At 41.2% G+C, this 13486-nt stretch overlaps 1 protein-coding gene across 1 annotated transcript in view; it reads right to left on the reverse strand.

Annotated features, from left to right (window-relative positions):
• The window catches only part of EPB41L4A (erythrocyte membrane protein band 4.1 like 4A), a 223712-nt gene that overhangs the window by 69978 nt on the left and 140248 nt on the right, over positions 1–13486 (reverse strand). The window contains exons 10-12 of the mRNA XM_048851753.2: positions 11163–11254; positions 8447–8524; positions 4330–4451 (exon numbers count right to left, since the gene is read on the reverse strand). Coding sequence (XP_048707710.2) covers positions 4330–4451; positions 8447–8524; positions 11163–11254 — 292 coding nt within the window. The remainder of the gene's footprint in view (positions 1–4329; positions 4452–8446; positions 8525–11162; positions 11255–13486) is intronic.

Raw genomic sequence — 13486 nt, forward strand, 5'->3', positions numbered from 1 at the left:
CACAAGGCAAAAAATAAAGCAAAAGTTAAACCGTCCCCAACAGGCTGCTAACATAAATGGTGCTTGGCACAAAACATTTTAAGGAATATATAATTCATATTAGGAGACAGGCAAAATCAAGTCAAATAAATCAGGGTAAAATGCTAAGCAATGCATGTTTAATTCTATTACACCATGCCAGAAAATATAATATTATGAATGGTTAGTTATCATGACAACTGGTACAATTCTAACTATCCTAAAAAAATGTATTTATTTTAATAAGCTATGTCATATTACTCTCCCAGATACCTTCAGCAGGGAAAGCTTTAAATAACTCATAACACTACTTCATCCTACCAAACTCATCTCCTAAATCAAAATTATTCTGTAGGATTTAAAGTCTGCTATTAGCTCATATTTTTATCAAATAATGCATAATATGAATCAAGTGAGGCAGAATTGATTTACTGAGTTAATAGGACTCAACATGATTACATTCAAGAAAGAGTCTATGTGAAAAGTGTAGGTTTTATACCAATGAGATGTAGCAGAGCCTGTCACATGAGGTATCCAATTATACTCCAGCATGGAGAGAGAAACATTAACCCACCCTTAACCTCTGAAAATCTTTTTAAACAGAGAAAGCGGGCTAACCTTGTTTATCAACGTACATGCCCATATGCAAAATGAAAAATGAGGTTTCAAACAGATGCTCATTTATATGCAAGGATGTTACAAGTGTCAGGACAGCCTGTCAGAGGAACATGCATGTCTTTCTTTTATAATGCTTCTTGCTCTCCATGGAGAATGTTCTGGCTCTCTCCCCCTTCCCCTTAACCAAGAGGTTAAGTGACATATGCAACATGTATTCATTTTCGTTGATAGTCATTTAGAAGTAAGGCACACCCACCAACAGAAAGTGGCTGTACTTTTGGGACTCATTTGGTGATAAATGGTTTACTGAGTACACAAGTTAAATTAAAAATAAAATACTCTACACATCGGTGCATGTGAAAGAGGCTATAGACATATGCATATATATGTGGACATGGGGAAAAAGTTTTTTTTTATTTAAATTTGTGAGCTACAAAATTTTGTAACTCAACAAAACAACACAGAAATGCACTGCTTGTGGAATTTTGCACATCACTACAGGCAAACAAATATATATAATAGGTCTCAGTTTTCTCACAACCATAGAAAAATGACAGCAACTATCAATGAGCACAGAACATCTGCCACTGAAACAATAAAGAGTAGTAAAGAATACAAGACACTCAAGTGCCCATACTGAACAGATACTGGAGATTTATGTTACAGCTGACAGGATCACTCACTGAGTAGCCATGTACTTTTCTGCAAAATTAGAGGAGAGAGATGAGGCAGGAAATGAGATCCATTTCAAACTATCAACAGAAATACTGAATAGTGCAGCTGAATGGATGTCTATGCCAAATGTTGTATGCAGTGTTATGTAGCCATGTTGGTCTCAGAATATTAGAGAGACAAGATGGGTGAGGTAATATTTTTTATTGGTCCACCTTGTTTTTCCAAATCCATCAGAGTCCTACTGTTGTTTTCAAAAAGCAAAAATCAGGCTATGTCTATACCATGAGCTAGAGATGCGACTGTCCTGCTCATGTACACATACTCACGCTAGCTCTCATCAAGCTAGCACGAGTATAAATAGCCGTGTACCCATGGTAGCACTCATAGCAGCAGCAGAGACACGTCTGAGCCGTGCCAAGTACATACCCACTGGTTTGCGGCAGGTTTGTACTTGGCACATGTCTCTGCTGCCACAACCAGTGCTACCATGGCTACACTGCTATTTACAGTCATGCTAGCTTGATGAGAGCTAGTGCAAGGACATGCGTGAGCTGGGGAGCCACATCCCTAGCTCACAGTGTAGGCGTTGCCTTAGTTTCAAGAGGAAGCTAGTCTCTGACATGTTTATGCACCGACACACCTCTGCCGCATAAAGTAGCCTGTAAGCAAAGGAGTGCCTCTCTTCATATGCATAGCTCGGACAATCATATACTGTAAATTGTTTACATTTTCTGAGAACGGTAAAGTAGTTCCACCCCTTCCTGAGGGTTGCAACTAACAGGCACAGAGGGGGAAGTAATGCTACCGTTGCAAGCACTAACTTTTGCTTAAAAATCAAACAGGTGAGACCTGTAACCAGCACAGAACATTCCTGGATCCAGGTAACTGCCCTCTGCATTCCATTCCAGGAGGCTGTAAGCTCCTTCATTAGAAGGAAATGATATTGAGAAAAGCTTATGAAGAAAATCTTTCAGGGTTTCCAATGCAGTTTTCCCTCTAACTCATGTTTAATACAGATGGGGAACATCTGCCCCATGATATGAATAGCTATATAAACAGATTAGGAAATAAACACACAATAATAATGATGATCATTTATATGGTGCTATAGTGGTGGGATTTTCAAAAGCTTTCCATGTTGGCCTGACTCTGCTCCCAAATCTATCACAGACTTCAATGTGAGCAAAGTAAAACCAATGCTGAGTGCTTTTAAAAATCCCACTCCATATATTTTAAGCATTAGACATTAACTAATTAATACTCACAACCCCCAATGCGAGGCAGGTACAATAGTAACCATTACTACCTTAATTTTGACAGTTGGGGCACTTGAGGCAGAGAGATTGATTGATTTGCCCAAGACCACAGAGCCTGGTGGCAAAGCTAGGACTAGATTCCAGTTTCCTAGCTCCCAATCTATGCTCTAGCCACTAGATAACTATTTAGGTAGTTAGTAAGATGGAACAGATGATAAAACAGTATCCTCATAAAACATTACCATTCTATAAATACAAATGATATAGGAAGAAATTAAGATAATGACTCACTGGCATTTATTCCACGATCAAGCAGTTGGATTTCAGGGTTGTTGGGATGCTCGTTGTTTTGGGGTTTGGGTTTTTTGTTTTGTTTTTTGTTTCTTATTTTAGTGTTTCCTATTTATTCTATAAAAATCTTGTCAAATGTGATGCACAAATATCAGAAAATGTAATGGAGAAAAGATGAAAATATTAAACACAACATTAAGATTAAAAAGTAAAAAATCTACAATTTCACCACATTAGTAACAATATAGGCTAGGTTTAAAAAACTGGGGCTCTTGAATGCCTCTAATATTTCAATTAACTTGTGATAAGAAGAAAACTTGGCTAAATTTTCAAGTATTATGGACTAAATCTTCAATCCTGCAAACACTTGTGCACATGTTTAATTTTATGCACAGGGGTAATCCCATTGAAGTCAATGAAACTACTCATGCCTGGAAAGTTAAGTACATGCGTAAGTACTCGTCTGGATGGAGGCCTAAAATCGTAAAACCTATTGTTTCTATTACTAAAATTCAGGAACTATTTATTATGTTGGGGCCAATTCCTGCAGTCTCCTCTTAGTCCTAAATATCCCCACCTAGCTGCCAAATCTTCCAGCTTCCCCCTGACATTTTGACAACGCAGTTATGCGTTTTCAACCCACATATCTAAATCACACTGAAAATCCAAAAGAGGGTGGCAACTTAAATTCAATCTAACATCAAAATAAACATCACAAGTTTTGTTAGACTGATTGGACTGTACTGGAGAGAAACAGTGAGGTGGAAGAATCCTTGGGTGAAGCAGTGATGCATAATTCTGGGATGCCAGAGGAATTATGTAGGTCTAATATTCTGCTTAAGACACAAGACCTTGTTCACAGAGTCTCTCGGCTTGTGTAGATGGCCCCACATTCTGGACTACAGGGATATGAACTGCAGCGTACACTAGCATGCTGCACTGTAACTCCCTCATGTGGACACTTCAAGCACAAACTAAAAGTTTGGGTTAATAAAGTTCTCTTTAAACAGGACTTAAGTTAATGAGAACTAGGTGCCTTTTCATTTGCACCTGCAGCATCCACAGAGGGGAGTTACAGTACAGCATGCTCGGGTGAGCTGCAATTCACACTCACATAGTCCAAACTGCAGAGTGCTATGAACATAGCAAATAAAAGAAATTCCTTTTGATTACATGTTTTCAGGCTACTCTACTGTACTATATATTTGAATCTACAAAAATGTACTTCTATCACTAATCCACACTCCTTTGTCACTTTTATTCATAAAGTTGGAAATCTTAGCTCCAGCCAATGTTAGTATATTTATGTCAGTCTAAAACAAAAATAAGGTAGAAAACACATTTTAAAGAGAAACTTCAGGAAAATTTAGTAATTTCAGCTTGACTTCCTGAAAACAGAGTGAATCATCTTTGGCCAAAGAAAAGGCTTCTTCTTAGACAAAATAAACAGAAGTGTTCAAATAGGGCTTACCAGTCTGTTGTGTTTGTGCCATTCTTTTTGGATAAGTCTTACTACGACTTCTTTCAACATTTTGGTCAGGCCGAGGAAGCTGGACAGAAAGTTCTCTGCTCATCTGCAAAGCTGTCCTGCCACTTGAAAATGCAACAAAATCAATATGATGGACAAATGGAAAATTGCAAAGTGAACCTTAAAGAAATTTAACATTTTTAGTTAGAGCAATTATGCTGGTTGGGAGACCAATGAATTAGTCATCAACCTTTTACCCAAGGAACCTTGAGTCAAGTTCTAATATTCCTGCTCACACAGCAGGTTGTGTGGTATTAACTACAATGCTATTCATTGTGATTTTGTTTCAAATCATACCTTGGCACAACTGCCAACAGATCATGCCATTCTCTCCTGCATTTGGTATTTTTCCAACTGAGTGTAAGGAAACAGTTCCAGAATCCACACAAAATGCTACTTTACTGAGAATTAAGACAGTAGCCAACACAGTTTGGCCTTTTTTTTGGCCTCACGATAACCTTCAAGCATGTAATTTGATTGCTGTAATTTTATTTCCTGAATTAATTTTTAGAGTCATTTGTCTTACTAAAATATACCTTAACATTGCTCTGTTTGAGGCAACACATTGCTGCCTTAATATTTCACAGCATCAAAATGGGAATGATAAAGTGACACCAAACTCAGTGCAATGCCAGACTGCAACAAGCTGTTAACATCAAAAAATTATAGGACCTAATTTTCATTTATGCTAAGGCCCCTTTTCATTGCAAAAGCAATGTAAAAGGGACTTCACAGTGTGAGAAATTATATTTACACCCATTTTAAAGCTCTGTCATACATGACTACACAGTGTAAAAAGTTGCCTTAGTATAAATGTGAATTAGGCCATAGGTTGTAAATATAGGCACTTGTTCCTGAAAAACGTATCGCCTTGTGCACCCACTGCAGCTCAAATTTTTCTTTCTTTTAGACATTAGGGAAAAAACAAAAATTAATTAAAGTAATTAAAACCTAAGCGTTTCTGTGTTAACAATAATGGGGAAAGATATTAAACAAACAAAAAAATTAAATGTATAAGAGAGACAAGCTTCATAACACACAATGAACAAATAAGGTAAATCTCTGTATCACAAAAAACTGTGACTCCAGTTTGGACCTATGTTACTGAACTGTTTTCAGTAAAATTAAGTTACACTTCCCCTCTCCCTGTAAAAAACAAAACCAGATAGTAAGACTAAAAATTTATTCTAGGATTTCTGGATTTAACCTTAAAGTGATATGAATCATAAATGACAAATGCAGGTTTATACAAAACATCTGTGAATGAACAAATAAGATATATTAACCAGATAGCACTATGAATTTTATTTATTTTCTGCTGTCACACAATAAGATCAATTAAACACTAACATTATTTTACTAATAACACTAATACTATCTAACAGTATTTCAGTTTCAACAAAAATAAAATGCAGAGACTTTTACGTTTTTTTATAGATCGCTCTTACATTTATTTTAAATTAAGGTTTTTGGAAAGATCATTTCTAGCAGTAATTCCCAGTTGCCACATCTGCAGTGCAATGATTTAAAAACATTCAGGAGCATTTCTAATGAGTGAAGAGCAATGATACCATGTGTTAAGCATTGTAATTAGTATTTGAGTTATGTGAACATCTATTTGCATCAACCCTTTTTTTTTTTTAATTTCTTTAAACATCAGAAAATATATTTAAGGGGAAAAAACCATCAGATTGGATCAAAGTATTATTGGTTTTAAGTTTCAAATTATTTTATTCTGCAGGCTAGGCAGAAAATATTAACAAATGTTATAGCTCTGCAACCATGTTAACCTTTGTAAGCCCCCAACAGCAGCCTTCATTAATCCCCTTTGGGCAGCACCAAATCTAAACAACTAATCTGATAATGGGGAGTTCAGCTTGCTTACAAACTACCAGACTCCAAACAAACAAATAACCCAGAGGCTAACAAGAAAAGGTTATGACCCCCTCTCCTCAGGCATGGAATTACAGCTTCTGTCTTGAGCTTACACTACATATGCAGAAGTGCAGTTTTATTGTTGCCCCTCAACGATACAACCCACCCCCAAAAAACAATGAAATAAAGAACAGGTGGGGTAGTGGGAATCAGATCTACAGTGCAAGCAAACAGCTGATGCTTTAAGCACATGAAGATGCTGTTAATTACAGTTGCCAATATGCATTTAATGAAGCAACAGTTACTGAATCTCAAATACCAACCAATTGAATAATGTTCACTATCATATTGGTAATCAATACGCTTCAAATGCCCAGTAGCTGAACTGTAATAGGATAGTCCCAATCTTTTTTAAAATTCCAAGTTATTAAAACACTAACCCAGGTCTGGGGAAAACCCTTGCAGATCAACACAGCACAAGTAAGGATTCCTTTTTCCCTTCTGGTGATAAGAGAAGATATTATCTGGAATGTTTAAAAAACATTTTTGCAGTCGACAAAGACCCATCCCAAGAGGTGAATTCATTATCACCACCAGCCACCTTGATGCTGTATACAGACAGCCTGTGACAAATGAAGGGGGAAGGTATGAGACTAGAGCACCAGGGGCAGAAATACTGAAGTGTGGCCAACTGCAACAAAAAAATGTTAAATCTCATGCCATGGGTGCAATGGAGGCAAAATTTCTTCTCCTACAGCAAAGCGTCTGCCACATCCCAATCAGCAGAACTGTTCCAGCCGGTGGACAGCCTGGGTCCTCTCTACTCTGGCACAGAATCAAGTGGTCACTCCAACAAAGAGTAGATTGGAAGCCCCTGTGGAGCCATATCCTTCTCTACTAAGATTTTGGTCCTCTTTTGTTAACTGAGGTTCCGGAGATGCTTAAGATGTTGAGGGTTATATGACTTATGATTTTAGGTTTGTGTTCCTGGGAGGCAGTGATAAGGATACTGTACTCCATACTGTGACATTCAAACTTGGCCATGGTGTTCCATGATTATGGTATAGCATAGTACTTAAGACTTGTATTGCACTTTCTGATGAAAGGTCTCTAAACACCTTACAAAGATGAAAAAGTGTTTTTATCTCCTTTTGACAAATGGGGAAACTGAGACTGAGGGTATGGCTACACTATAGGGATTACACTGGCATAGCTCCTTCGCCATAGCTATGCTGGCAAAACCCCACACAGCATAGGCACAATCTACATAGACAGAAGGGGTTTTTATGCCATGTAGGAACACTACTTCCCCCAAACAATGGTAGCTAGGCGGACGGAAGCATTCTTCCATTGACCTCATTGCATCTACACAGGGGGTTTGGTCAGCATAGCTCCTTTGGTCAGCGGTGTGGATTTTTCACACTCCTGACTGATGTCACCAGCCTGAGAAAAGTCAGTGGCCTGATTTCCAGAGATGGTGAATACCTGCAGCTCATAAGGAAGTTGGAGCTGCAAGTGTTCAGCACTTCTGTAAATCACACCATAACTGACTTACTGAAGGTCACACAGCATATATTTGCCAAAGCTGGGTCTAAAGCACAGGTCTTCTGGCTCCAAATCTTGTGCCCCAACCATTAGACAAGGAAACCTTAAATTCACCAAATTGGTTTGATCTATCCCTAGCTTAGCCAAAAAGCACCAGATCCTTAGCCCCACTATGGCTCATCTGTACTGCTTTGGCAACACTTGGGGCTGTAAAGCTAGTTTAACTGGCCTTCTGAGGAATGCCCATAGTTAGTAGATTTCCCTACGGCTCTCTGCCATCCCTAGTGCTAGATCTCTGCATAAGAATCCTGGCCAGGATCCTTCCATGCTCTGGTGATCCACACTTGTTGGAACAGCCCCTTCAGGCCATGGGCTAGGTGTAATTTAGAACATCCCTAAGGCTTCTCTATGCTGTGCTATGGGCTGTACTGGCCCCCAGGGATCAGGGAGCCACAAAGCAACCTTGGCCCCTGCCTCATTGCCTCCCTCCCAGTTCCTGCTTTGAGCACAGCTAAATCAGACCAGAAAATCTGGCTCTGCATCTCACACTGTTTAATCTGTGAACTGGAATGTTATGATTAACAGTTTTTCTGAGGGGAAATGATCTGAATGTAAAGATTTTAAGGTGAAATAGATTTACCTGTACCGATGTTTATAGCCTACGGATCCAAACTTGCTGAATTTTCTTGACTGAGAGCTTGACTCATTTTCTGGCATTCTACATTATTTTAAGAATAACATGACACAGTAAAATTACATACACTCAAATATATAGTAAATAAACTAATTAATGTACATGTAGAATGGTTTTAGGATGATGCAATGCTATTATAAGACAAAGTAATCTCCTCCACTCGTAACAGAAGTTGTGGGCACAAATTTGCAGGTCCACAAAGGGGAAGCATGGCTCCTCTGTAAACTCCTCATCCCCATGTCATGGCAGGCTCCCCATGGGTGCTCCATGGGGCTCAGAGTTCCATGAATCCATGCAGGTGAGGCTAGATCTAGATGGATGGCTTCTTTCTGTGCCATCACCCTTACCCAAACCCCACAGAACATTCCTGTGCAGAGTCCTGGGAATCAACAGCTGAGCCAGCACTCTGGTCATTTAAATACCAATCGATTTCCACCACGGTGACCCTGATGGGGCCTAATTAATGGATTTGAATGGGCTGGGGGAGGACTAACAAGCAAATTGGTCCATTAACACAGAATGTATAAAGCAGCACAGAAGAGGGAGGCAAGCTAGCAGAGCCAAAACCAGGAAAGGTCTCTGGGTAGTGAGATCTCTTCCCTCTCCTCAGCAAAGAACTGAGGAGAAACTGACACTATAAATAATTATTGTGTATGGATCAATAAGGTAGTGGGAAGAGCTAATGTAACTAAACTGCGCTTGAGTGTTTAACAACTGAAAGTCTTATAGTCGATGTAGACAGAACAGAAGACAGGAACAGGATGTCGCCCTGTCACAATCCCCATGAAAGTTAATGCTGAGTGAGGGCATGTCTACACTACACCAATTGGGAGCGGGGAGCCGAGAGCCCAGGGGGTACAGCCGGGCTCCCAGCAGGGAGATCTGTGCCCGGGGTCCAGTTGGCTGCTGTGCTCTTGGCAGGGAACGGGGAGCCAAGAGCCTGAGCAGGGGGGCAGCTGGGCTCCCGAAGGGGAGATCTGCACACAGAGTCCAGTCCGCTGCCATGCTCCTGGTGGGGAGCCAAGAGCCCGGGGAAAGCCAGGCTCCCAGCAAGGAGATCTACATCCAGTGTCCAGTCAGATGCCCTGTTCCCAGAGGGGAGTGGGGAGCCAAGAAGCCCAGATCAGAGCTGGGAGCCTGGGCAGCAGCCTGGCTGGGAGCAGGGGGCCGGAACCGCAGGGGGCAGCAGGACTCCCTGTGGGGAGCCCAGGTGGCAGCCTGACCCGGGAGCCTGGGTGGCAGCCTGGCTTACAGAAGAGACCGGGTAGCAGCCTGGCTGGGGAGCTGGCTTTCTTGTCCATTTCATGGTTCCAGCAGAGCCCCCTTGAACATTCCTCTGCACCCCCTTAGGGGTTGCACCCCACAGTTTGGGGAACACTGGTCTACAGACAGGAACACTGTGTCGCTCTAACTACACTGATATAAGCCCTACACCTCTCGTGGAGTTATTATGTCGGTGTAGTATGGCACTTATATCGGCGGGAGCAAGGCTGTAGGGTATACACTGACATAGCTTATGTGAGCTGCCTTATGTCAACCTAATGCTGCAGTGTAGACCAGGCCTGAGTCACTGTTAAATTGTGCAAGTTCCTCCTTTGTAATGTGGATTACCCTTGAGTGACACACTGGGATCAGCAGCTGATGGGGGAAGAGGGCCGGCAGCACACCTCCCGTATTAGCTGTGCTGCATGCATCCTGGGGGAGCTGAGGAACAGGAGGCAGTGCAAAGCTACAGGGTTTTGAATGGCCCTTGCCTCCTGTTACTCCACCAAGTGCCACAGTTTTGGAGGTCCAAAGACCTTGCCACTTCTTTGGTGGTGGGACAAACCCTGCGAACTTCTATCCCATGAAAGAATGGTGAATAAATTCTGAGTGTGTGAAGTCATGGAGTTTCCTCATCTTTACATTCTGAGAACGTATCTAAGGGAGCATTGTGCCCATTGTTGAGGGCATGTCAGTGTTGCAATATTATCAGGGCAGGACTTTTACAAGGGTTTGTAACACAACTGAACAAATTTGCTTCCAACTGAAACTTGCTTTGCACAGGGACATGCCCATATCATTTGAAGATGCATACATACATCTCAGGATTTGCTGTACGCAGTCATGCCGTGCAACAGGGTAGCTTGTCCCTCTGAGGGCCAGGACACCTGAGGCCAACCTGCTCTGTTCAATTTATCAGACCCAGATGGGGAAGGGGCCAGGGAACAGGGGTTCAGGTGTGCCTTATAGAGGGGCTGAGAGAGGTCAGTTGAGTGGGAACTACAGGAGGGAGGTTGGCTTCTGCAGTAGGCCTTGAAGCAGGGAGATTGGAAGGAAGGGTGTATCCTCTTTTCAGCACTGTGAGAGTCAAAGGGAAAAGCCTCTAGGAGCGACAGCCCAAGGTGAGAAGAGAAAATGCTTTTTGTGTTTGATGTTTTTGCATACATTCTATAGAAGAAGAATAAAACTATGCCTGGAAAGAGACTTGGGTAGGGCATGGCTCACAGAGGAGCCTAGAATCAGGAGGGCACGAGAGTGGCTTAAGGCCACCCTAACCCATCACCCCCTGTGCTGTGAGTTTGTGCTATCCTTCTGAGAGGTGCAACAAGAATCTCAACCAGCACATTTATCTTCTGTTGTCATAACATAGTAAAATCTTAATAACTTTACCTCCACTCACCTAAAGAACGTATGGTGCTCGACACAGCATTTCCAAAGATGTTTGCATGTGGTTTTGTTACGTGCTTCAAAAAAGAAGGATGTTTCATTGCACTGAAATAAAAAGAGACAACATTACTATGAAAGATTCTTCCTATGGAGTGGATTTTTACTTGCCGAGCTACACATGTGGGGCCTGGTTCTCCTCTCCCTTGTGCCAGTGTAAATCAGGAGAAACTTCACTGAGGTCAACAACGACTTACTGGCGTATGTGAGAGGCGAAGCAGGCCCTTAAAACAGAATCACAGAAACTGAAGGAAGAAAAGAATGGTAGGTCCTTAAAATATTTTGTCACTTCTGGTTTTATGTATTATATTACTGACAAGTATTTTACTAGCAAAAACCCATATTTTTTCATATATTCTATTAGTGATGGTTTCTCAAACCACACCTTAAAAGGCCAATCAAAAGCACACATTTCCTCCCAAAATAATTTTTCATTTTATTACATTAAAATTTGTGTGAGATTACAAAACTCAATTTATCTGAAATTTCAGATAGTACAAGTAAGTAACATTTATAACATAATACTTATAAACAACCAGGTCCTGGGCAAATGACATTAGTAAAACTATGTGCAAGTCTGTGACTAGGATCTTGTAAAGGCTTTATTTACTAATGCACAGAGGAAAGAACAACAGGGAGCAGAGAAAAAAAATAAAGGACGGTAAGAATAAGGCAGGTGGGGTGGACTAAAGCAAAGCAAAAGGACACAAAAAGGTGGGGGGAGTAAAACTGGAAATCAAGAAGACAACTGGAAGAAGTGACACAAAGAAAGAGAGAATAGGAAGAAAATTAACTAACTATAGAATGCAATGATTTGAAATATGTGGGAAAGGGAGCAGGAGACAGAAAATCTTGGAAGATAGCAACTTTGGGAAGGCTTCTACAAGCAGAAAGATGAAAAATGAATGCTCAAAACTTAACTAGCTAGAGACAGATGGAAATCCGTCAGATGGGAGATTGCTATCGGTTTCTACCATCATTGCCATACATGGTATAAAGAAGACATATGATGATGAAGGAGGAGGAGGAAAAAGGAAATTTACAAATCATAAAATACCTCAAATGAAGTGGTGTCAACAAAGGATTGAAAGGATGATCAGGTCTGTATTTTTTTTATTTTCTTTGCTTACTGAAACATCGTTCCTGGGATACATGTTACAATAGGTGGAAGTGGACCACGCACCTCGTATATATTTTTTGATATTTTGTTTTGCAAGAAATCACAAATCTGTGCCGTCTGTGCAGACCATGGCTTGTGTGTGTTACTGCTAATACCAACCTTCACTACGCATACAATGGGAACTCCATTGTCTAATAAAGTGATTCTAAACTGAGCTATAAATTTCCTTTCTGATAGACTGCATTCATAACCCAGCCTATGAAATAAATTGGTATGTACAGTAGCATGTTCAGCAAATGAATCAACTGTGCATATCTGGCACAAAAGGAATTTCAACATTAAGTGGCTAGCTAGCTAGAAGATAGGATTTAGGAGGAAAAAATTCCCCCTTTTTGTAATGCTGTCTGCCTAGGCCAAGATTTTCAAAATATGCACACCTAAAGCCAAGATCCTAAGCAGCGCTCTACTTGTGCCAGGGCTTGCACCACTAGGCGTGGCAGTTCATCGCCCCGGAATCTCTGTGCTTGTTGCCTGAGTTATGAAAGTAAAAAAATTGCTTGAGCCCCGGAACCTAATTGCTTGAGCCCCGGCACCTCTTTCATTACAAATAAGCACTGATCCTGAGCCCTGGTCTACACTAGGACTTTAGGTCGAATTTAGCAGCATTAAATCGATGTAAACCTGCACCCGTCCACACGATGAAGCCCTTTATTCAATTTAAAGGGCTCTTAAAATCGATTTCCTTACTCCACCCCAACAAGTGGATTAGCGCTTAAATCAGCCTTGCCGGCTCAAATTTGGGCTACTGTGGACACAATTTGACGGTATTGGCCTCCGGGAGCTATCCCAGAGTGCTCCATTGTGACTGCTCTGGACAGCACTCTCAAGTCAGATGCACTGGCCAGGTAGACAGGAAAAGAACCGCGAACTTTTGAATCTCATTTCCTGTTTGGCCAGCGTGGCAAGCTGCAGGTGACCATGAAGAGCTCATCAGCACAGGTGACCATGATGGAGTCCCAGAATCGCAAAAGAGCTCCAGCATGGACCGAACGGGAGGTACGGGATCTGATCGCTGTATGGGGAGAGGAATCCGTGCTATCAGAACTCCATTCCAGTTTTCGAAATGCCAAAACCTTTGTCAAAATCTCCCAGGGCATGAA

This window comes from Caretta caretta, chromosome 5 (assembly GCF_965140235.1).
Source record: "Caretta caretta isolate rCarCar2 chromosome 5, rCarCar1.hap1, whole genome shotgun sequence".
Lineage (NCBI taxonomy): Eukaryota > Metazoa > Chordata > Testudines > Cheloniidae > Caretta > Caretta caretta.